The sequence below is a fragment of the Monodon monoceros genome, unplaced genomic scaffold (assembly GCF_005190385.1).
Source record: "Monodon monoceros isolate NGI ecotype Baffin Bay Population unplaced genomic scaffold, NGI_Narwhal_1 Super_Scaffold_7, whole genome shotgun sequence".
Classification (NCBI taxonomy): domain Eukaryota; kingdom Metazoa; phylum Chordata; class Mammalia; order Artiodactyla; family Monodontidae; genus Monodon; species Monodon monoceros.
In genome coordinates, this window is record NW_021703784.1 from 69,186,317 (window position 1) to 69,211,473 (window position 25,157).

The window sequence follows — 25,157 nt, forward strand, 5'->3', positions numbered from 1 at the left end:
TTTGCAAACCATTAGTAATTAGTTGTATTTTAACTATCAGTTTTCTAAGGCATTAAAATCAGTTTTTGCATTTGTAACTTTTAAACTTTAGATGTCAATAGTGATGGCTTCCTAGATGAACAAGAATTAGAAGCCCTATTTACTAAAGAGGTAAATGAGTTCATTAAGTATTCAGTGGTTTTGCTCTGTCTTTTTTCCTTCTATTATCTTCCTTTCTTTTATGTTGGTTTTAAATTTTTCTTTTTAGTTGGAGAAAGTATATGACCCCAAAAATGAAGAGGATGATATGGTAGAAATGGAGGAAGAAAGGCTTAGAATGAGGGAACATGTAATGAATGAGGTATGTTTGAAAAGTTTATCTGTTAATTCTGTGGAGTTTTCAAGTTCTTGCAATAAATCTTATTGTAAAATGGAAAATAAATATATATAATATTTAATTGGATTTTGCATTTTTGATCCAGAACAGTCAGTAGGTTCCCTTAGTGTAAATAAAATTATTTTGTAACTGCTTTAAAATATTTTAAAATATTAAGATGCTGCTGCATATAAAAGAATGCTGTAAAGCATTCTTTTAGAAGTAAAAAATAATGTAGTCCATTATTTGATATTGTAAATGCTGTATTCGTTTTTGCTAAGAAATTAAAAAACTCAATACCTTAATGGTTTATAACAACAAGTATTTATTTCTTGTTCACATTACTAAGCTGAAAACTCTGAAATAGCTATCATAGGCAGGGTAACTTAAGCCCACTTTTTTGTTGTTTTGTTTTGTTTGTTTATTTGTTTTTGGCTGCACCACGTGGCTTGTGGGATCAGCTTTTGGGATCTTAGTTCCCTGACCAGGGATCGAACCAGGGCCCTTGGCAGTGAAAGCACAGAGTCCTAACCACTGGACCACCAGGGAATTCCCCAAGCCCACTGTTTTGCTTCAGTGATTTTCACCTGTCATTTGAGCTATTTATGGTAAATTGGGATTTTTGTTGAGTGCTGGCTTCCAAGTAACAAATGAATTTCTTTGGCCATCATAGAGTTCACTTTTGTAACTGAATTTGCCATAGTCTATAAGAGCCATTAAACAGGGTTTGGAAAGGTTGTCAACTTCAGCTTTGATTTAGTTAGTTGTTTGTTTTTAGGAAAACATTGTTGAGAGCATTTTAACTTAAACTCCTTTACTCTTGGCTAAAACAGTCTTCTTTCTGGAAAGATTGTTTTTCTTGCCCAAGCACTTGGCTTTGAAAGGAGGTGTGGTGAGTAAGGAAAACAATACTAGTCTACCCAGTCATATCAGCAGACTCAAACTTGGTGATCTTTGGGGGTATCAGTTATTTTCAAATTTGAATTATATAGAAGAAAAAGTTATCTATTCTCTGATTCTAGGATAATGTTGAGTGTCCTGTTTTGATTTTTTCCCTCAGTTTCTCTGGATGTTAGGCTAGCCCTAATTGCTGTATATTTATGTAGTAGCATCTATTAGAAGAATTTCTAGTATCTAAATAATGCGAAAGAGTTATTTTATTTTACATGTACACTTTCCTTTAATCAGGTTGATACTAACAAAGACCGATTGGTGACTCTAGAAGAGTTTTTGAAAGCTACAGAAAAAAAGGAATTCTTGGAGCCAGACAGCTGGGAGGTAATAGAACCTACATGAAATGGGATGTATCGTTCAAGAAATTCTACATCAGTCTATTCTGCTTTTAACTTTTATTCGCCATTATGTTTGCATGTGTAGTTTTACCATCTTGGCTTTTCATATGAAATTTCACTATAAAATAATGAACTTGATTTCTTGCAAAGCTGGGACAATTGATCTCTATTGGTAATCACATTGCATGTAATTGTGTCTTTCTAAAATCGTCCTTTTTTTCTTTTTGTGGTACGCGGGCCTCTCACTGTTGTGACCTCTCCCGTTGCGGAGCACAGGCTCCGGACGCGCAGGCTCAGCGGGCCCAGCCGTTCCGCGGCATGTGGGATCTTCCCGGACCAGGGCACGAACCCGTGTCCCCTGTATCGGCAGGCGGACTTTCAACCACTGCGCCACCAGGGAAGCCCTAAAATCGTACTTTTTTTATGTGTAAAATAAGTTCATTCTTGAAAATTAAAAATATGGATACAGTTAAAGTATGAATTAGAGGTTACATGTAATTCTACCATCCGGAGGTAGACACTTAAATTATGTATTGTGTTATGCCAGTTTGGAAATCGTTTGTATATTTAGTATACGCATATATAGCATACAGTGAATAAATAGTATACTGTCCCATTTTTAGCTTACATATACACATAAATTCATATCTATATATTTTTTAAATGGCTTCATATATTCACTATATAAATGACTTTGTATGTTTGTGAAATTCTGTTTTTTAAAAATATAACAATATTTCATGAACATTTCAATGCCATGTCTCAAAATCTCGATTTAAAAAATGACCACTTAGCATGCAGTTGTGTGGTTGTAGCATAATTTATATAGCCATTCTTCCAGATTCAGACATTATGGGTCAATTCTAATTTTTTTTTACTGTGATAAATAACATTATGATGACTATCCATTTGTTCATGCATTTGGGGGCATCTGTGATGATTTCCCTGGGATTAATTCCTAGGAATAGAACTATTCTCAAGTTTTATGAACATTTTTTGGTTTCTAAATATATCTGTCAAATTGCTCCTGAAAAGTATTTGAATTTATACCATGGTTTACTGTGTATAAGTGAGTGCATACACATCTTGAACAGAATGGTTGAGCGGTACCAAAGTAGATTGAAAAAAGAACATTGTCGACAGGTGCAAGCCGCGGCTATCAGCGTGGACACCAGCGACAGTCATGAAACGCTAAGGCTGCTACTGCAGCCACCAAGAGGCCTGTGTGCAAGCACAGGTCACTATCCACACCACCCCGGGAGCCTGTGCAGCCCGCCACTGCCAGGGTCTGGTGATCCAGAGAAAACTTCCCCAGGAGAACACACAGCATGCCTCAGGCTATTGCAACGTCATGTCAGCCTCTGCCACCGCAGGCTCACCCCGCATTCCATACCCCTCCCTCCCCACCGCCTGAGTGAGCCAGAGCCCCCGAATCAGCTGCTCCTTTAACCCCATCCTGGCTGGGCAAAGAACAGACGCCCTCAGGCGACCTGCATGCAGAGGCGGGGCCAAATCCAAAGCTGAGCCCTAGGAGCTGTGCGAACAAAGAAGAGAAAGGGAAATTTCTCCCAGCAGCCTCAGGAGCAGCGGATTAAATCTCTACAATCAACTTGAAGTACCTGCATCTGTGGAATACCTGAATAGACAACGAATCATCCCAAAATTGAGGCGGTGGATTTGGGAGCAACTGTAGACTTGGGGTTTGCTTTCTGCATCTAATTTATTTCTGGTTTTATGTTTATCTTAGTTTAGTAATTAGAGTTTATTATCATTGGTAGATTTGTTTATTGATTTGGTTGCTCTCTTCCTTTTTTTTTTATATAGATTTTTTTTTTCCTTTTTCTCTTTTTGTGAGTGTGTATGTGTATGCTTCTTTGTGTGATTTTGTCTGTATAGCTTTGCTTTTACCATTTGTCCTAGATAATCTGTCTGTCCGTTTTTTTTTGTTTGTTGTTTTTAGTATAGTTTTTATTGCTTGTTATCATTGGTGGATTTGTTATTTGGCTTGGTTGCTCTCTTCTTTGTTTCTTTTTTTATTACTTTTTAATTTATTTTATTTATTTATTTATTTTTTGCGGTATGCGGGCCTCTCACTGTTGTGGCCTCTCCCATTGCGGAGCAACAGGCTCCAGACGCGCAGGCTCAGCGGCCATGGCTCACGGGCGCAGCCGCTCCGTGGCATGTGGGATCTTCCCAGGCCAGGGCACGAACCCGTGTCCCCTGCATCGGCAGGCGGACTCTCAACCGCTGCACCACCAGGGAAGCCCTAATTTATTTTATTTTTAATAATTTAAAAAAATTTTTTATTTTAATTATTTCCTTCCTTCCTTCCTCCCTCCCTCCCTCCCTTCCGTCCTTCCTACAGGTGTCAGGCCTGTGTCTCTGAGATAGGAGAGCTGAGTTCAGGACAGTTGGTCCACCAGAGATCTCCCGGCTTCACATAATATCAAACGGGGAAAGCTCTCCCAGAGATCTCCATCTCAACGCTAAGACCCAGCTCCACTAAACGACCAGCAAGCTACAGTTCTGGACACTGTATGCCAAACAACTAGCAAGACAGGAACACAACCCCATCCATTAGCAGAGAGGCCGCCTAAAATCATAATAAGGTCACAGACACCCCAAAACACACCACCGGACGTCGTCCTACTCACCAGAAAGGCAAGATCCAGCCTCATCCACCAGAGCACAGGCACCAGTTCCCTTGACCAGAAAGGCTGCACAACCCACTGAACCAACCTTAGCCACTGGGAGCAGACACCAAAAACAACAGGAACTATGAACCTGCAGCCTGCAAAAAGAAGACCCCAAACACAGTAAATTAAGCAAAACAAGAAGACAGAGAAACACACAGCAGATGAAGGAGCAAGGTAAAAACACACCAGACCAAACAAATGAAGAGGAAATAGGCAGTCTACCTGAAAAAGAATTCAGAGTAATCATAGTAAAGATGACCCAAAATCTTGGAAATTGAATGGAGAAAATACAAGAAACGTTTAACAAGGACCTAGAAGAACTGAAGAGAAAACAAACAATGATGAACAACAAAATAAATTAAAAATTCTCTAGAAGGGGGCTTCCCTGGTGGCACAGTGGTTGAGGGTCCACCTGCTGATGCAGGGGGCACAGGTTCGTGCCCCGGTCCAGGAGGATCCCACGTGCCATGGAGTGGCTGGGCCCGTGAGCCATGGCCGCTGAGCCTGCGTGTCTGGAGCCTGTGCTCCGCAATGGGAGAGGCCACAGCAGTGAGAGGCCCGCGTACCACAAAAAAAAAAAAAATTCTCTAGAAGGAATCAGTAGCAGAATAACTGAGGCAGAAGAACAGATAAGTGACCTGGAAAATAAAATAGCGGAAATAACTACCGCAGAGCAGAATAAAGAAAAAGGAATGAAAACAATTGAGGACAGTCTCAGAAACCTCTGGGACGACATTAAATGCACTAACATTCAAATTATAGGGGTCCCAGTAGAAGAAGAGAAAAAGAAAGGGACTGAGAAAATATTTGAAGAGATTATAGTTGAAAACTTCCCTAATATGGGAAAGGAAATAGTCAATCAAGTCCAGGAAGCACAGAGAGTCCAATACATGATAAATCCAAGGAGGAACATGCCAACACACATATTAATCAAATGATCAAAATTTAAATACAAAGAAAAAATATTAAAAACAGTAAGGGAAAGCAACAAATAACATATAAGGGAATCCCCATAAAGTTAACAGCTGATCTTTAAGGAGGAGCTCTGCAAGCCAGAAGGGAGTGGCAGGACATATTTAAAGTGATGAAAGGGAAAAACCTACAACCAACATTACGCTACCCAGCCAGGAACTCATTCAGATTCGACGGAGAAATTCAAACCTTTACAGACAAGCAAAAGCTAAGAGAATTCAGCACCACCAAACCAGCTTTACAACAAATACTAAAGGAACTTTTCTAGTCTGGAAACACAAGAGAAGGAAAAGATCTACAATAACAAACCCAAAACCATTAAGAAAATGGTAATAAGAACATACATATTGAAAACTACCGTAAACGTAAATGGATTAAATGCTCCAACCAAAAGACATAGACTGGCTGAATGGATTCAAAGACAAGACCTGTATATATGCTGTCTACAAGAGACCCACTTCAGACCTAGGGACACATACAGACTGAAAGTGAGGGGATGGAAAAAGATATTCCATGCAAATGGAAATCAAAAGAAAACTGGAGTAGCAATTCTCATATCATAAAACAGACCTTAAAATAAAGACTATTACAAGAGACAAAGAGGGACACTACATAATGATCAAGGGATCGATCCAAGAGGAAGATATAACAATTGTAAATATTTATGCACCCAACATAGGAGCACCTCAATACATAAGGCAAATGCTAACAGCCATAAAAGGGGAAATCAACAGTAACACCACCATAGTAGGGGGCTTTAACACCCCACTTTCACCAATGGACAGATCATCGAAAATGAAAATAAATAAGGAAACACAAGCTTGAAATGATACATTAAACAAGATGGACTTGATCGCTATTTATAGGACATTCCATCCAAAAACAACAGATTACACTTTCTTCTCCAGTGCTCATAGAACATTCTCCAGGATAGATCATATCTTGGGTCACAAATCAAGCCTTGGTAAATTTAAGAAAATTGAAATTGTATCAGGTATCTTTTCCAACCACAATGCTATGAGACTAGATATCAACTACAGGAAAAAATGTAAAAAGTACAAACACATGGAGGCTAAACAATACACTACTAAAGAACCAAGATATCACTGAAGAAATCAAAGAGGAAATCAAACAATACCTAGAGACAAATGGCAATGGAAACACGATGACCCAAAACCTATGGGATGCAGCAAAAGCAGTTCTAAGAGGGAAGTTTATAGCAATACAATCCTACCTCAAGAAACAAGAAACATCTCAAATAAAGCAACCTAACCTTACACCTAAAGCAGTTCGAGAAAGAATAACCAAAAAACCCAAAGTTAGCAGAAGGAAAGAAATCATAAACATCAGATCAGAAATAAATGAAAAAGAAATGAAGGAAACAGTAGGAAAGATCAAGAAAACTAAAAGCTGGTTCTTTGAGAAGATAAACAAAATTGATAAACCATTAGCCAGACTCATCAAGAAAAAAAGGGAGAAGACTCAAATCAATAGAATTAGAAATGAAAAAGGAGAAGTAACAACTGACACTGCAGAAATAGAAAGGATCATGAGAGATTACTATAAGAAACTATATGCCAATAAAATGGACAACCTGGAAGAAATGGACAAATTCTTAGAACAGGACAGCCTTCCGAGACTGAACCAGGAAGATAGAAAATATAAACAGTCCAATCACAAGCACTGAAATTGAGGCTGTGATTAAAAATCTTCCAACAAACAAAAGCCCAAGACCAGATGGCTTCACAGGCGAATTCTATCAAACATTTAGAGAAGAGCTAACACCTATCCTTCTCAAACTCTTCCAAAATATAGCAGAGGGAGGAAAACTCCCAAACTCATTCTATGAGGCCACCATCACCCTGATACCAAAACCAGACAAAGATGTCACAAAGAAAGAAAACTACAGGCCAATATCACTGATGAACATGATGCAAAAATCCTCAACAAAATACTAGCAAACAGAACGCAACAGCGCATTAAAAGGATCATACATCATGATCAAGTGGGGTTTATCCCCGGAATACAAGGATTCTTCAATATACGCAAATCAATCAATGTGATAAAATATATTAACAACTTGAAGGAGATAAACCATATGATCATCTCAATAGATGCAGAAAAAGCTTTTGACAAAATTCAGCACCCATTTATGATAAAAACCCTCCAGAAAGTAAGCAGAGAGGGAACTTACCTCAACATAATAATGGCCATATATTACAAACCCACAGCCAACATGCCCCGGTCCAGGAGGATCCCGCATGCCGCGGAGCGGCTGGGCCTGTGAGCCATGGCCGCTGAGCCTGCGCGTCCGGACGGAGCCTGTGCTCCGCGACGGGAGAGGCCGCGTGGTGAGAGGCCCACGTACCGCAAAAAAAAAAAAAAAAAAAAAAGTTTCTTGGGTTAGTTCTTTTCTCCTTCCCCCTTCTGTGGATTGTTTTATTCACTTAAAATAAAAGTATTATTTGTTTCTATTTGTATTCAATTTGGAGAGGTTTTCTATCCTTGTGGATTTTTATTTATTTTCTTTTTTTCTTTGAGTATGTGAAACATTGATATGTTTCCAACAATCAAATCTGTGCAAAAAAAGGCATATTCAAAGGAGTGTGATTTTTTTTCCCACATTGTCTTTCCACCCAGTTCTCCCCTTACTCTGTAGGTAACCAATCTTATTAGTTTCCGGATTTTCCTTCCTGTTATATCTTTTGCCCAAATAAGTGCAAGTGTATATATTCTTATTTCCCCTTCTTTCTTACCCAAAAGATATAATACTATAGATATTCTTTTGTACTTTGCTAAGCATAGAATTTTAAAGCTGAATCAGACCTTTTTGTTTTCTTTCTAAGGTTTCTCTTTTCTCATTTTTTTGTCTTTTAGACATTGGATCAACAACAGTTCTTCACAGAGGAAGAACTGAAGGAATATGAAAATCTTATCTCCATACAAGAAACTGAACTTAAGAAAAAGGCAGATGAGCTTCAGAAACAAAAAGAAGAGCTACAACGTCAGCATGACCAACTTGAGGCTCAGAAGCTGGAATACCATCAGGTGATATTTTGTAAAAAGTCTTGTGGCATTAAAAAGGATTTTAGGGGCTTTGCTACAAGCCTGTGTTTTTGTAATATATTTCAATTAGCTGTCGTATTTTAAATTTTAATATTTTTTAAACTGCGTTTTTTTAAACTTCCTTGTTGAATATTAATCTAAATTATAGAACGTGAATATCCCATTTTGGAAAACAATTTTCAGTTTGTTGTGCATTGTCAATGGTCATACATATTAGAGAAAATCAAATAACGCTTACTTTTAAGGCATTCTTTTTCCATTCACTAGGTTTTACAGCAGATGGAACAAAAAAAATTACAACAAGAAATTTCCCCATCAGTGCCTGGTGGAGAATCAAAGATCCAGCCACGTATGTAATTTTGTTTATTTGTTTGTTTGTTTGAGGAAATTAAAAAATTGAATAAATAGAAATACACATTTATTACAAATATAATTTAAATCATTAATATCTGTGCTATTTTCTGTTTATTTGTGGAAATAGAACAATTTGTGTTACAGGAAAATGAAAAAGCCTCTCAAATTTGTATACATCAGTACATTTCAAAAGCTATATAATTTGATAGCCATATGCATGGTGAAATGATTTTTTTCAGTATTATTCATAATTCTTCCTAATCTGTTATTGATACTATCACAGAATATGTTTTTTAATTGTAATCAGTGATTAACTAAACATAGTTAAAAAGCAAATACTCAGTATATCTAAGTATAAAAGAATATTCAGAATAAAGGAAGATACCTTTAAAATGAGGGCTTTTTTTTTTTTTTGAACAGGCATTTAAAGTCCAAAGTCCACCAGAACTTAGAATAAAATTGTTACATCATCATGTGTGTCATCTTTTTACCTCCCTTCCTTTTCCTCTGCTCAGTAAATATTTTAAAGCATATATGGAATAAAGGAAGATACTTTTTAAATGAGAACGTATTTTTTTTTTTTTGGACACAGATGTTTAAGGATTGAAGTCTACCAGAACCAGGAAGGAAACAAACTCAATACCTGCTCTCATTTTCATACCTCTTTTCTTTTTCCTTTGTTCTCCTTTAGTGATTTAATTAAGTGGCTTTATGCCATAATTTAATGAAACTATTAGTACCTATTTAAGTGAGAAAGCGCCACCCACTGCCTTTAAAATAAATTGTTTTCTCTTATTCATAAAGGTAAATACTCTTTTATGGGTGCTTATCATCCCCTCTCTCAATAAAAGCTCTTTGATATTAATAATTCTTCTCCTGAGAAGACCATAGTATTCCCCAGTGTGTGTTGGTAACTTTTTCCTACTTTTCAGCAATCTTAACTGCTAGAAATTCTTCTACCAAACAGCTCTTGCTACCACTTAAGTTCATTTTTCATTTACATTTTTGCTTTATACTCTATCATTCAAGATCAGGTTTTGCTACATATAACAGAAAACCCAAAGATAATGGTGGTTTAAACTGAATAAGAACTTTTGCCTTTTACATAGAAGAAATCTGGAAGTAGGTGATGTACAGGTTCCTATCTTTCTCCTCTGCTCTCCCCAGTGCATAGTTTTTATTCTTGAGTTATTTCATTCTCAGGGTCCAAGATGGCTCTTGGAGGCAGTGGGGAAGGGCAACAAAAGGAATGTCCCCCAGTTGAATCAGCTTCCTTGATGCAGTTTTCCCAGAGAACCACATAGCATTTGAATTTACATCTCATTGACCAGAGCTGTGTCACATGGCCATCTAGCTGCTAGGGAAGCTGAGAAATCCATGTGGCAATGGGACAGGCTAAAAGTTAGGATTCTTTTAGGAAGGATTCCCTTTAAGAAGGGAAGAGGGAATGTTTGGTAGGCAACTTACAGCTTTAATTTAAACAGCCTTTTGGTTACTTAAATATCTATGTACATTCTTCTGAAACAGAAAATGCTCACTTCCCCCACCTCAAAAGGAAACCACCAAAACCCAATCTATTATTGCATGTAGTTCAAAGCCCATGACATCTGAGTATAGTCCCCTCCATCAGGTTAGGATGTGGTTTTTTTATGTTCTGGTCATCTGCAAACTAAAAAGCAACATGTCTGCCCCCTGAGCACCATATGCATAATGGGATAGATACAGGATAACTGCAATAAAATCAACCTTTTAGAAAGGGGGAAAACAGGAAACAGAGCAGTCATCTTTCCATAACAATTAAAAAAATACTGCTTGGCAAAAATAGCAAGGTCTCTCTGCTCTGTCCATAAATATATTCTTTGGTTTTTCTATTAGGCAACCCCTGCTTCACCTTTCTGGGAGGAACTCCCTTGTCTAATGTCCTCAGGGGCCCTTGGCATTACCCTCTAGGATGTTTTTATTGCCCATTAACCTTCAAGGACGCAAGTGGGCATTGGGAAGTGTCCTCTTCTCGAAGGCTGGACAGTCTTCACACTTCACTTCCTGTTATTGTGGGTTTGGGGCCTTGGGATTGTTTCAGATAGTTACAGGCTCTTTCAGGCCAGGTTTAGGGTTTTTATTTGTTTTTGCTTTGTTTTGCTTTTTGGCAAAACAGTTCCCTCAAAGTTGTACGTTTCTGGTCTGTTTTCTTCAATTATTACCATGAGAAACCACAAAGATCTTGCCAAGACATATTTAACAAAGAACCTCATCTTTTACTTGCTTACCTCTGTGTTCTTTTCTCCCGTTGGGTCTTAAATGAATGGTACCCACTTGGGATTGTTTTAAACTATAGGCTTGGATGGGATAACAGGAGTCTTAATCTGATCTTTTTCCTTAAGATGGCTCCCATTATTTGGCAGAAAATTCTTAAGGGAAGGTTCTTGGAAAGTTTGTGAAAGCTTTAGCAGCTTCCTCAGAACCTTTACTTATAACTGTTTCAGTTTGGAGTACGGTAGTACAGTAGGTGACCTTTTTCAATTCTTCAGGGCTCCAGATTTGGGACTTTATCAATCTATTTGGTAGATAGAGAGCAGTTCTCTCGGCAAAGCTATATTGCTTTCTATCTCTGCAGGCTTGCTTACCTTAGCCCGAGCCACATCTCTCCTGTAGGACTTTTCTGAAAGAGGCAAGGCGCAGCCCACACATGCTAGCATTCTGAAATTCTACCACCATTTTCTCTGATACCTTAACCTCAGTTGGCATGAAGTATCACTGCCCCAAACCCTACCTTCTTAACTAAGCCAATTCCATTTTTTCAGATCCTTTTACTTGCTGCACCTTACTTCTAGCTACCAAATTCTGTATAGGTTTAGATTCTTCATTGTAAGTAATAGAATTGTCTTCAGGTACTAAACAGAATGGGATTGATGTGGGGAGAGCAGTATAGATAGATAGCTCACAGAATCTTTGGGAAGGCTGAAAGAACAGAACTTAGGCTGAGCTTCTAGGAACTGCGTCATGAGACTGGGCTGCCAAAGAAGCTGCTGCTTTTGGAACAATCAAGAAGCTGCCTGCTAAATCAGGAAGCCACCTGCCAGATTAGGAAGTCATGAAGTTGCCAAGCTCCAGAACCACACCACCTCTGCCTTGCTTTGTGTCAGCAAAAATGGATATTTCATGTCCTGCTTCTCTCCCCATGTAATTCAGTTCTGAGTAAAAGTTTCAAGTGAGTACATCTGATTGTTTGGACCAGTCATATCTGGAACCCTAGCTGCAAGGGAGGTTGGGAAATAATATTTAATTTCCTACCCCTGTAGTACAGGAATGCATGTTTAAAGCTGTTGAGTGAACAAATCCACTGTAATACCTCAAAAATTTACATTGTTTCTTTTAACATTAATAATTTTTAAAACTCTTAGTTCTCATTTTACAAATTTTAAAATAATCATTGCATACTCCTCCAAACACTTCAGATTTTTTTCCTTAAATCATGGATCCCAAAATTAAATCATGGATCCCAAAATTAAATAGAGCAATCTAGAAAAGTTCTGCTTATATGTAGCTTAAAAAAACCCACAGAAATCACTCAGGAGAGTAATGCTATGTTTCTTTAGAGATAGAGAAGAATTCCTATCTCTGTTGTTTAAATTGTAGCAAATATTTTTAAATGATCTGGGATATCCTTTTGTTGATGACTCTATCTGTAAGCGGTATTGTGATAAGACAGGGATTCACCTAGGATAAATTTTTTTAGATGGTGGACTAGGGTCAAATCAGAAAGTAATTGGAGACAATAATATTGTACTTTTATGAAATGTGACAAATATCAATACAACAGCAGTCATATTATAATATATTAAATATATCAAAGCAACACATCTTGCACCTTAAATTTACACAGTGGTATATGTCAAATATATTCAAGTAAAAAAATAGTAATTGGAGGAGAACTTAGAGAAATTTTTTAAAATGCTCTTTTGGCATGAGTAGATAACGGACAGATATTAATGTAGACATACCTCACAGTTGCCAGCAAATTACTAATTTATATTATTAAAAAAAGAATTGTTGGCCTAAGATTATTTATGGGCATAAGGAATCCCAGTTCTTATGAGTATTGGGCATTTATGAGTAAAGATTGTTTCTTAAAGAGTTGCTAATAGTATTTTTTCCAGCTCTGTTAGAAAGTATTCATCCTGTGTTTGATTTATCCCATTCTTCTTCATATTCTTAGATATTAAGAAGTCTTTGGTTTAGTTGACTTAGTGGTATGTATAAGTAATTTGGAACTTTGTTTCACATATGAATTTTCATGAAGCATGTACATTTTATAGTATACTTAGATATATATAATTAAAATTATATTTTAAAAGACAGTGGTCCTCTGGAATATTTGACTCTCACTAAAGGAAACTGCAATTTAGAAGCAGTGGTAAAAAATCCTTTGAAATATGGCTCTACTTTTTTTTTTAACCAAGATTTGTTTACAATGGCATTTTTTTCATGCTAATTGAACAGATTTGTATTACCATAAGCCTAAATGCAAATCTGTTTCTCCCATGAGGAAAAATATAAAGGAAATTTTAATATTTGTGATAATGTGACTTTTAAGATAGTCTTGCTAATAAAAGAGGGGGTAAGAAATGTATTTCCTTTAGGGAGAAATATTGACAAGTCTAGTTCTGGTTAGTGCCTAAAGTTTAATTTTTGTTTTATAGCTGTGCAATAAATCGAGAAGAAATTGATAAAGAGGCAGAGTTAGATGATGACCTTCATCATTTTCATGCAAGATTTTTGTCGCCTGAAAGAGCTGCTAGAGAAGATCGTCTTTACCCTTAACCACTGGTGTCTCAACTTGATACTTGAATAATTCATTTGTTTTTTGTTGGAATTGAGAAACTAAGGTGTATTAGGTAAAATGCAGAGTTCCTATAGGTGATACAATGGAAGACTCTAATTACAGCTTGTTTTCAAGGTATGAGATTTGAAGGAAATTGGATCTTTTCCTTGCTTTTTGTTTTTTTTAACACAGTATCATTAGCAGGATTTCAGTCTTTCCCTACCCATGTTTTAATTAGTTAATTAATTAATTAATTAAAATCCAACAATTTAGATCTAATAGGTGACTTTTTTCAGTTTTTAAAATTTCATATTGAACTATAGTTAATTAACAATATTATGTTAGTGTACAGTAAAGTGATTCATATATATTTATATGTGTATATATACTTTTCAGATTCTTTTTCATTATAGATTATAAGATATTGAATATAGTTCCCTGTGCTATACAGTAAATCCTTGCTGTTTATCTATTTTGTACATATTGTTGTACCTTTTAATCCCATATTCCTAGTTTATCCCTCTACCCCCCTTTTCCCTTTGATAACCATGTTTGTTTTCTATGTCTGTGAGTCTGTTTCTGTTTCGTGAATAAATTTATTTGTATTATTTTTTAGATTTCACATATAAGTGATATCATATAATATTTTCTCTGACTTGTTTCACTTAGTATGATAATATCTAGGTCCATCCATGTTGCTGCAAATGGCAATATTTCATTCTTTTTTATGACTAATATTCCATTGTAGTGTGTGTGTGTGTGTGTGTGAGTGTGTGTGTGTGTGTGTGTATATACCACATCTTCTTTATCCATTCATCTGTTAATGGACACCTAGGTTGCTTGACTATTATAAATAGTGATGCCAAAAATCTTGGCTGTCTGTGCACCAATGCCAGAAAGAAATACAGAGGCAGCATTTTGGAGAAACAAGAAAAATGACCTTAATCTTTGCCTGACAAAGGGGAAAACACAGCAGGCTAGTGCCTCCAGAACTGTGCCCCCCCTTCCCTGGGGAATAAGGAAAGGTTATATAGCCTGGGGCTTGAAGTCTGGGGTAGGTGATAAGTCTCAAAGTAATTAAGGTCTTGCATTTCTTTTCTTCTGGAAATTCATGGCCAAAGCTGGCATCAGGCAGCTCAGCAACCAGGTCTGATGGCCCTGAAGTTATCAGCCCATGATGTTCTTTTTGAAATGAAGAGTGCTACAAGGGAGTGTAGGGAGAAGAAATGCTAGGTGCAAAGGGTAATTCATATGGAATCAAGAGTAATCAGCTTTGTGAAGGACAGGTCTAGCTACAAGTGTTTGTTAGTAGTAACAGCTAAAGAATAACCAAGATTGCTTAACTCTTTCAGGCCTGTTTATGTTGTTTCCCCAGCCTGTTCATTGTTTCCTTATTTTCCTTGTTTATCAGAAAAGAAAAGTCTCATTTCTATTTTGTTTTTGTAAATTTATTTATTTATCTTGGCTGTGTTGGGTCTTTGTTGCTGCATGCAGGCTTTCTCTAATTGCGGCGAGTGGGGGCTACTCTTCGTTGCAGTGTGCGGGCTTGTCATTGCAGTGGCTTCTCTTTTTGCAGAGCACAGGCTCTAGGCACGTGGGCTTCAGTAGTTATGGCACATGGGCTCAGTAGTTGTGGCTCGCAGGCTCTAGAGTGCAGGCTCAGTAGTTGTGGTGCACGGGCTTAGTTGCTCTGCGGCATGTGGGATCTTCCCAGACCAGGGCTTAAATCCGTGTCCCCCCCCATTGGCAGGCAGATCCTTAACCACCAGGGAATTCCCTCATTTCTATTTTTGCTGCAACAAATTCCCCACTGCTAGTTCATTCCCTCCATATCAATGGAGGAAGGGAGAAGGGCATCATTCTTGTCTGGCTGAGGACAAAACTTCAGTTTTGCTCCATTTGATAAAACACCAGCTGTCCAGCCCAGGGGCCCATCTATTTCCTACTTCAATAGTGCTATTATTTATTTATTTATTTATTTCATTAAAAAAAATTTTTTTATTGGAGTATAGTTGACTTACAGTGTTGTGTTAGTTTCAGGTGTACAGCAAAGTGAATCAGTTATATACATATACATATATCCACTCTTTTTTAGATTCTTTTCCCATATAGGCCATTACAGAGTACCGAGTGGAGTTCCCTGTGCTATACAGTAGGTCCTTATTAGTTATCTATTTTATATATAGTGGTGTGTATATGTCAATCCCAATCTCCCAATTTATCCCTCCCCCCACTTACCCCCGATAACCATAGTTTGTTTTCTATATCTGTAAATATTTCTGTTTTGTAGATAAGTTCATTTGTACCCTTTTTTTAGATCCCACATATAAGTGATAATCATATATTTGCCTTTCTGTCTCTGACTTACTTCACTTAGTGTGACAATCTCTAGGTCCATCCATGTTGCTGCATATGGCATTATTTTGTTCTTTTTTATGGCTGAGTAGTTAGTTACGCATTAGTAACTTTGCTTAAAAAAGTTCAAGAACTGAGCCAGAACAAGCAGTAGCAGCAAGTGGTGAAGACACCAAATTGAAAAATTTGGATTTATGGTTACCAGCACTACCAAACTGTTTATTGAGATAAAAGCAAAGCAAAACAAAACCAATAAAACCTTTTATTTAATTTCAGAAATTCAGGGATTTTTCCAAATATTGCCTATAGAGTTATGTAGAAAAAATTTACATTTCACGTTTACAGATATCTACAGTTTTCACAAATTTAGTTTATATTTTAATTGATATTAGTCATGTTCTTAATGACGAATGCCATGTACCATCTTGGTTGTCAGGCAGCCCTTGACAGTGTATTTTTACTTATAGGCTCACCCTTCCAGTTGCCTTCCAAGCTCTGCCTGCCTGTTAACAAGTTGTTTTGTTTTGTTTTTTAACAATTTTTAAACTAGTTTTGATTATAATTTGTTTACAATCTATTGTAAGCAATAGATATGACTTTTGCTGTGCAAATTTTCTTACCTCTTTTTTTTTTGGCCACGCCACACAGCTTGTGGGATCTTAGTTCCCCCACCAGGGATCAAATCCAGGCCCATGGCAGTGAAAGCACCGAGTCCTAACCACTGGACTGCCAGGGAATTCCTGCTCCTTTTTTTTTTTTCTCCTTTTGTTTTATCCTTAGTAATAAGTATGTTTCCTAAGACTGTCCAGGATTATGAATATATATCTTGCAGTTAAAGTGTTAAAATATTTCATTTTAGGGCTTCCCTGGTGGCGCAGTAGTTGAGAGTCTGCCTGCCGATGCAGGGGACACAGGTTCGTGCCCCGGTCCGGGAGGATCCCACATGCCGCGGAGCGGCTGGGCCCGTGGGCCATGGCCTCTGGGCCTGCGCGTCCGGAGCCTGTGCTCTGCAACGGGAGAGGCCACAACAGTGAGAGGCCCGCGTACAGCAAAAAAAAAAAAAAATTTCATTTTACAATTCTTATAATTTTGCTACTCCATGAAATTTTTTAATGAATAATGATTTTAAAGTTATAACTTGTCTGAGTGTTTTAAAAATAAGGGAGGAAAAAATAAAATTCCATCTACTAGCTCTCTTTGCCATCTCCCATGAATCATTGTATTAAAATGTTATTTTTTAATTTTAGTCCATTTAACATCTCCTTTTTAGTGATATGAAAATATGTGTCATTTAATTAAATCCTCACCCTCACTTTAGATTCCCTGTGTATGGAGTAAGTAACACATGTACAGCTTATGCCATTCTATATTTGTTTTGTACCATGTGACTTTACCTATTTTGCTGTCCACTATTACTCTTCACTTGTCAAAGTGATTTGAGTTTGCTTTACTTTTGAACTTTATCCTTTCTTTTCTTGGTGTTGCTACTTCATAAATATGTCCTTATTAGAGTAGTGATGTATTATAGATTATTTCTTTTTTGAGACATATTTGCCATGCCCCTTAATGTTTTAAACATTTTTATGGTAGTATTGAAGCATTTTCCTCAAACACAACAATTTAAAACTCCTATATCTTTGTGTAGTGATTCCTTCTTGTTCTATAGCATTGAGTAATGTGTATTAGAATTTGTATTTTAACTTTTTCCTGACCAAATCTCAGTTCTAACCCTGTATTCATTTCTTGTTTCCTTTGATGTGTATGTGTTTTCACTCTCTGATATTTCTAGTATGTTTCATTCAGAGTCAAGGTTGATCTTGGGGAAAAGAAAACTATGTCTGCAGAAAAGTCAGGTTTTCTAGAGCTTGTTAGGCAAGAAGGCAGTCCTTGCTAGAGTGGTTTCTGAGCACGGTGGAGAGTGCTTCTAACCCTGAAAAAAGTTTCTGACTCATGAGTAGAGATTTCCTGACTCCTTCCCTTTAACAGAGTGAAACAGCTTACAGAGCAAAAGCGTCCAGATTGTGGTGAATGTCCGTTGTCCAATTCTTTAGCTTTTTTATACCCTCCTTAAATAATAATAGTATTTAAAAATACTTTGTGCATCCCAACAGACATTCTCCATCTTACAGTTGTTAATAAAGGAAAATAAGTATTTTTTGGAACAGAAAGACCAGGACATGAATTTGGCAATCTCTGATTAGAAGAGAAGTAGCATATTTTATTGTTTCATCATCACTTTTGCCTGGATGATCTGAGTTTTAGTTAAGTTCCTCTCTAAGTACTCTCCCATTTTTCTACTGTTGTATTGACTTTTCCACTATTGTATTTCTAATGCACCTCCTTAATCATTGAAGAGTTTCGAGGGATGTAAAATGTTGTAGCACCATTGTTAGAGGTCTTAAGGTTTCATAGCCACCAGCTTCATGGGACTTATTATCCAGACTTTCAAATGAATTCTCCTCTTCCCTCACAATCCCAAATAATAATCTTTTCTCTAAGGAAGTCTGTTACTAATTAAGATTTAGAGGTGATTTTATTAAAACAGGATTAATTTCCAAAAGGTTTATATAAAAGATAAAATAGATGCTAAATCTTTTATTTTAAGGACAACAATTTGAAGCCAGTTAATGCTCAGAGTGACTGTTTCATTCATTTGGAATATTTCTGGTGACTTCCAGGTAGTTTGGTCTGCCCCTCTCTATCTAGTTTAAGGACCTAAGAATGGAAGAGCCCTGGAGGCTGAAGTACTGTAGACAAGGGGGAGGAAGGAGCCCCCATCCTGCTGAAGGTGTTTCTTTCTCTGAAGCAGTTAGTCCAGGATCTATTAGCAAATGAAAGTTCTAAGCCCTTGCAACTTTCAAAGTATCTGTCTGTGTACCAATTTATGTAGCCTCTAATTGAAAGATCATATTTTTGGAAGGAATATGTATTTATATGTAAGCTTGTGCCTAAAACAGGTCTGAAGGGAAGACCATTATTTATCCTGTGTTTTTTGAAAAAAATTGTCTTCTGAAATTAAAACATAAAAACATTTTTTCATTATTGCTTTTCTTTCTCATGAAGGAAACCTGTGTTGCATAATCCATATTTTATCAATATTTATTGTTTTAAAAACCATTTCATAATGATGGTTTATATATCCTATTTTGTCAGAATTTTTTTTATTAATTAATTTATTTATTTTTGGCTACATTGGGTCTTCGTTGCTGAGGGCGGGCTTTCTCTAGTTGCGGCGAGCTGGGGCTACTCTTCGTTGCAGTGCGCCGGCTTCTTATTGCGGTGGCTTCTCTTGTTGCGGAGCATGGGCTTCAGGTGCACAGGCTTCAGGAGTTGTGGCACACGGGCTCAGTAGTTGTGGCTCACAGGCTCTAGAGCGCAGGCTCAGTAGCTGTGGCGCATGGGCTTAGTTGCTCTGAGGCATGTGGGATCCTCCTGGACCAGGGCTCGAACCCGCATCCCCTACATTGGCAGGTGGACTCTTAACCACTGCGCAACCAGGGAAGCCCTAAGGTCAGAATTTTAAATATCTTTTATTTGTTATTACTAATTCTGGGGGATTTTGAAAAGTTTTCAATTTAAATGAATTAAAAAAGTAAGTGTTTATAAATATGTGGCCAGACATGTTCTGTTGATTTTAAACTTTGGAAAGAAATTTTATTACTTTTAAGTATCCTCAGTTTAATTCTTTTTGGCTTATTTAGATACTTTGGACTATTTTTAAAACTACAAATAAATAATTGGATTTCAATTTGATAATTAGGAAGACAGTTTATACGACTTTGTTATTTTTTTTAATAAATTTATTTTATTTTTACTTTTGGCTGCATTGGGTCTTTGTTGCTGCACGCGGGCTTTCTCTAGTTGTGGTGAGCGGGGGCTACTCTTCATTGCAGTGCACGTTGCAGTGGCTTCTCTTGTTGCGGAGCACAGGCTCTAGGCATGCAGGCTTCCGTAGTTGTGGCACGTGGGCTCAGTAGTTGTGGCTCGCAGGCTCAGTAGTTGTGGCTCATGGGCTCTAGAGCACAGGCTCAGTAGTTGTGGTGCATGGGCTTAGTTGCTCTGCGGCAAGTGGGATCTTCCCGGACCACGGCTCGAACCCATGTCCCCTGCTTTGGCAGACAGATTCTTTTTTTTTTTTTTTTTTTTTTTTTTTTTTGTGGTACGTGGGCCTCTAACTGTTGTGGCCTCTCCCGTTGTGGAGCACAGGCTCCGGACACGCAGGCTCATCGGCCATGGCTCACGGGCCCAGCCGCTCCGCAGCATGTGGGATCTTCCCGGACCGGGGCACGAACCCATGTCCCCTGCATCGGCAGGCAGACTCTCAACCACTGCGCCACCAGGGAAGCCCGGCAGACAGATTCTTAACCACTGGGCCACCAGGGAAGCTCAACTTTGTTATATTTGAATTTGTCTTTTGACTATATGTTGTAAGAATTCTTCCAGTGCAATATTTGTTGGAAAATATTATTCTAGTCATCATTTGTATAGGTTTATATTTAATTATATTAAATGTAAAATCAGAAAAATATGTAATATTTGTTGTAATTTTCTGGGGAAAAAGACAAATTTGACAATGTTGAAAGAATGAATTGTTTGAAAAACACTAATGTTGCACATTTTGGCTAGAATATTAAAATTTGTAATTTGTACATATCCTACATTGTTATTTTAATAGTATCACTAGCATATTTATTTTCTACACTAGATATTGAGCAAAAACATTTCTTTTGTGCGTGTGTTTCCAGCTATCATGATAAATGCTTATATGCATGTATGTAAATGTAACATGGCTGAGCCTTTTTCTTTTACCTCAGTTTTAAAAAATGCCGAACAGCACAATAGCCATAACTAAATTATCTATGGAGTGTTTACTTTGGAGGTGAAATAAGCTAACAAAAATACTTGAGAATAAACATAATGAGGCAACTTTTATACAGGGAAATATATTTCCACTATTCAAAGTGCTTCATATATTCATAGAAACATTAGAAAATGTAACTCTGCCTAAATAATGCCATACTCTTATAATATAATTTAAGATGTTAAATTCAAATGAAGTGACTTATCATTTCTTAAAACAAACAAACAAACAAGAAACACTAACATTGCAGAGTCATAGAGCCTCAGGGTCTTAGAGATCATTTACCTGGAAGGGACCTCTTCTCCAGCATTCCCTAGTAGACTTTCATCCAGCCCTGCTTCCAGTGATAGGACTGAAGTGGAAATCACAGTAGTTACCAGGCTTGTCTCCAATATTGGAATCACCTAAGAGCTTCAAAAAATACTGATTCCTGTGTCCCACCTCCAGAGATTGTGATTTCATTCTTCTGGAGTGCAGTCTGGGCTATGAAATTTTTAAAAGATCTTCTGGTGATTCTAATGTGCAGACAAGTTTGGGAACTGCTGGTAGATCATGTGGAAAACCAACATTAGAGAATCTATGCTGGGGAGGAAACCTGACTGATGTTATGAAGGCTCTGTAAGCATTTAAATGTCACTTCAGTTACATGCACGCACACACCAGTGTTTGTAATGTGTAGGAAGCATTTCCACTTAAATTCAAGAACCTTTTAATAGCAAGATATCACAGTGACAAAGAATCCATGATAATGGGATAGTGGAAAGTACTGGGGGCTGGGTGTTAGGACCCTGGCTCTGTCATTCTCCAACTATATGATTTTTTTTTTCCTCCTAGTGTCTGGAGAAAAAACTCTAAAAGTTCTAGACTGTGAGCTTTTACTAACTTTACTAACTAAAATTTCCTAACTTTTCTATTTGAAAGTATTTCAGATTTGCAAAAAGCATGCAAAAATAGTACAAAGAATTCCCATAAGCCCTTCACCTAGCTTCCCCAAGTGATAACATCTTACAAAGTTATTAAAATCAGGAAATCAATATTAATACAATTTTACTAACTAATATGCAAATTTTGCCAATTATCCCACTAATACACTTTTTCTAGGCTAAGAACAAATCCAGGATCTCACACTGCATTTAGTTGTGTGTACGTGTGTGTGTTTGTTAACTCTGACAAAAAATTATCAAGCCTATCCAAAAAGGTTGCAACAATTGTACAGGTAATTCTAGTGTGCCCTTCCCCTAGATATATCAGTTCTTAGCAGCTTGCCACATTTGCCTTCAAGCTTTCTCTCTGTATAATTCAGTTTTCTTACTGAAGCATTTCAGTAAAAAAGTTTTTTTTTTTACTGAAGTTTCAGACATTGTGATCCCTTACTGTAAATATGTGAGTGAGCATCTCCTAAGAACAAGGACATTCTTTTATAATAACTATCTTATAAAAATTATCCTCTTATCAAATTCAGGAAATTTAACATTGTTACTATGGACAAAGGATGTGGTCTGCCATTTCAATAAAGAAAGGATGTTGCTACCCTCAAGCCATCAGCCACCATAGCTGCCCACAAGAGTGCACCCTGAGGAGAACTCAGGATGGAGATAAACAGGATACTAGTCCTTAGAGAGTTGAAGTGCATATCAAAGGCATGATTTCAGTGAGCCCAGATTCTTGCATCTTCCCATACATAGAAAAGTGCTAAATTCATTAACCTGAGATGTCTGGTTTTCTTTAATTAACGGTAATCTTTTAATGTTCTGACAACCTGTTTTTGTTGTTTTTGTTTTTTTCACAAAAACTCCTATACAGTATATCCTGGTTCCTCCCTTACCTCTTTGGAACAGCCCCTTGGAGCTATCTGAGAGGCTGTCTCCTGGGCTTCAGTCCTCAGTAAGTCCACTGAATAAAACATAATTCTCGGGCTTCCCTGGTGGCGCAGTGGTTGAGAGTCCGCCTGCCGATGCAGGGGGCAGGGGTTCGTGCCCCAGTCCGGGAGGATCCCACGTGCCGCGGAGCGGCTGGGCCCGTGGGCCATGGCAGCTGGGTCCGCGCGTCCGGAGCCTGTGCTCCGCGACGGGAGAGGCCACAGCAGTGAGAGGCCCGCGTACCGCAAAAAAAAAACCAACACATAATTCTCAACTCTTAGGTTATATGTTTTTTTTCAGTTGACATTCTAATACTATTGATCTATTATAACATCTGGTCCATATTCAGATTTCACCAGTTGTCTGAATACTGTCCTTCATAGTAATTTCTTTTTTTTGTCATCTAGGATTTAATCCAGAATCAAGCTTTGCATTTACTTGTCATGTCTCTTTTATTTCCCTTAAGCTGAAATAGCTCTTCAGCCTTTCTTTGTCTTTCATGACATTGATATTTTTGAAAAGTACAGGCCAGTTATTGAATGGCCCTCAACTTGCATTTGTCTAGATCAGTGTTTCTCAAAGTATGTTCTGTGACTGGTGCTGGTCTATACACCAGTGCCACCCAACAATGAGGGGTCAACATAGAAACTGAAATTAGTTATGCCTTTGAAAATAATTTTATGTCTGTTTTATAATAAAAATGGGAGCTTATATTTTTATGTCTTGATTTCCTTTTTCTAAGAATTCATTTTTGTTGTATTTTATAAAATATCAGTCCCCAATGGGTTGGATATTTTCTTTAAAAAGGTCCTTTGTCACAGCTACTTTGAGCAGCACTGGTCTAGATGAGCTTTGTGAAGCTAAGGACTGTGCTTTATTCACCTGAATCCATTACATTCAGGCCGTACCTGGCAGAGTTCAGTGAATGGTTGCCTGTGGGATGACTTAAAATGGCCATTCCTGGGCTTCCCTGGTGGCGCAGTGGTTGAGAGTCCGCCTGCCGATGCAGGGGACACGGGTTCGTGCCCCGGTCCGGGAAGATTCCACATGCCGCGGAGCAGCTGGGCCCGTGAGCGATGGCCGCTGAGCCTGCGCGTTCGGAGCCTGTGCTCCGCAACGGGAGAGGCCACAGCCGTAAGAGGCCCGCGTACGGCAAAAAAAAAAAAAAAAAAAAAAAAAGGCCATTCCTTTATTAGAGACACTTACGCTGAGTTCAAATCTGTCTCTCCATAAATTCTACATAGGAACCTTCCTTCTGCCTTCAAAAACATACAACATGTCTACGCATATACTTATGTGTTAGCTTTTCAGAGATTTAAAAACTGATAATAAGTCTTAAAGCCCCAGTCTACTCCAAGCAAAAGTAGCTCCATTTCTTTTACCATTTGTAGTGATTAGGATTAAGTTTTGCTGAAAATAAGAACACCTCAAATAAGAATGGCTTATTGACTTTGTTTCTTATGTTCTGCAAGCTCAGAGGTGTCATTCTAGGGCTGGTAGGGAAGTTTCCCAAATCATCAGGGACCCAGCACCCCTCTATTTTGCTGTCCCATTGTCCCCAATGTGTGACTTTTACACTATGGTCCAAGATGTTTGCTGATGCTCTAGCTATTACATCTGCATTCCTGCCAGCAGATGGAGGAAAGGGTAAAGAGCATATCCCTCCCTTTAAAGACATTTCCCAGAAAGCACACAAAACACTTCCATTTATATTAATTGGGTCAGAACTTGGTCATATGGCTACAGTGAGCTTGTTCTGCAGATAAGGGAGAATGTAAATATTTGTTTAGTTACTGACAGTACCACTAACTCAAAATTCACTGTGCCAATAAGACTACTCTTTTTGGGATTTGATCCACAGCCCACAGGATACTGTAATTCTTACAACAGTCCTGAAGGGAAGATTTTACGACCTGAATTTTAGAGAAGTGGAAATCGAGGCTGTCAGGGGTAGAGGGGGTGAGGTAACTTGCCTTTTGTCCTGCAAAGAGCAGCTGGTGTAGCTGGCATTTGAGTCCAGGTCTGCCTGTGAGTTTCTGTAGGTTACACTCTTTTTAAAGATGTGAGAAAAATAATTAAATAGGATCAATGAGACTACTGGAATGCAAGATGCTGGAGAAAGAGATATGTGCGTTTATAACAACAGCAAATGCCACTTGTGTTCTGAACTTGGCAGTTAAATTGATTTTAAAGGTGGTCTGGAGATTGTAAAACTTGATCACTGAGCATTTTGTTTTGCTTGGAGAGGTCACAAGCCACGTTTTGGTTAGTAAGGGGAAATGGGCTGTTTTCAGACATTTGACTGAAGCATCCTGGAAATATAAATTTAGCTTTAGGTTTCAGTAATATAAGATTTTTTTTTTAAAGAAATGTAAGTTGGAGCTGGTAGCAGATGTTCCTATTCTATAAGTTTGCTTTACAACAATATGAAAACAAGTGACATTCTTTACAGGTTGAAGGGTTTATTTTTTGTATGTCGGCTGAAAAAATACACGCATCCTAAAAGTTATGGGTTATTTTTAACA

The 25,157-nt window shown here is 37.7% G+C and overlaps 1 protein-coding gene across 2 annotated transcripts in view; it reads left to right on the forward strand.

Moving 5' to 3' along the window:
- The window catches only part of NUCB2 (nucleobindin 2), a 40,794-nt gene extending 31,214 nt beyond the window's left edge, over positions 1–9,580 (forward strand). Inside the window, exons 9-14 of one of the 2 annotated variants that reach the window (XM_029208209.1) lie at positions 92–150; positions 248–340; positions 1,544–1,633; positions 8,193–8,363; positions 8,649–8,730; positions 9,156–9,268. In XM_029208209.1, the coding sequence (XP_029064042.1) occupies positions 92–150; positions 248–340; positions 1,544–1,633; positions 8,193–8,363; positions 8,649–8,730; positions 9,156–9,163 (503 nt within the window). In that variant the 3' untranslated portion in view covers positions 9,164–9,268. Of the gene's footprint in view, positions 1–91; positions 151–247; positions 341–1,543; positions 1,634–8,192; positions 8,364–8,648; positions 8,731–9,155; positions 9,269–9,327 lie in introns of those variants that run through there. The other variant, XM_029208210.1, reaches the window with a different exon arrangement.
- Positions 9,581–25,157: the final 15,577 nt, after the last annotated feature.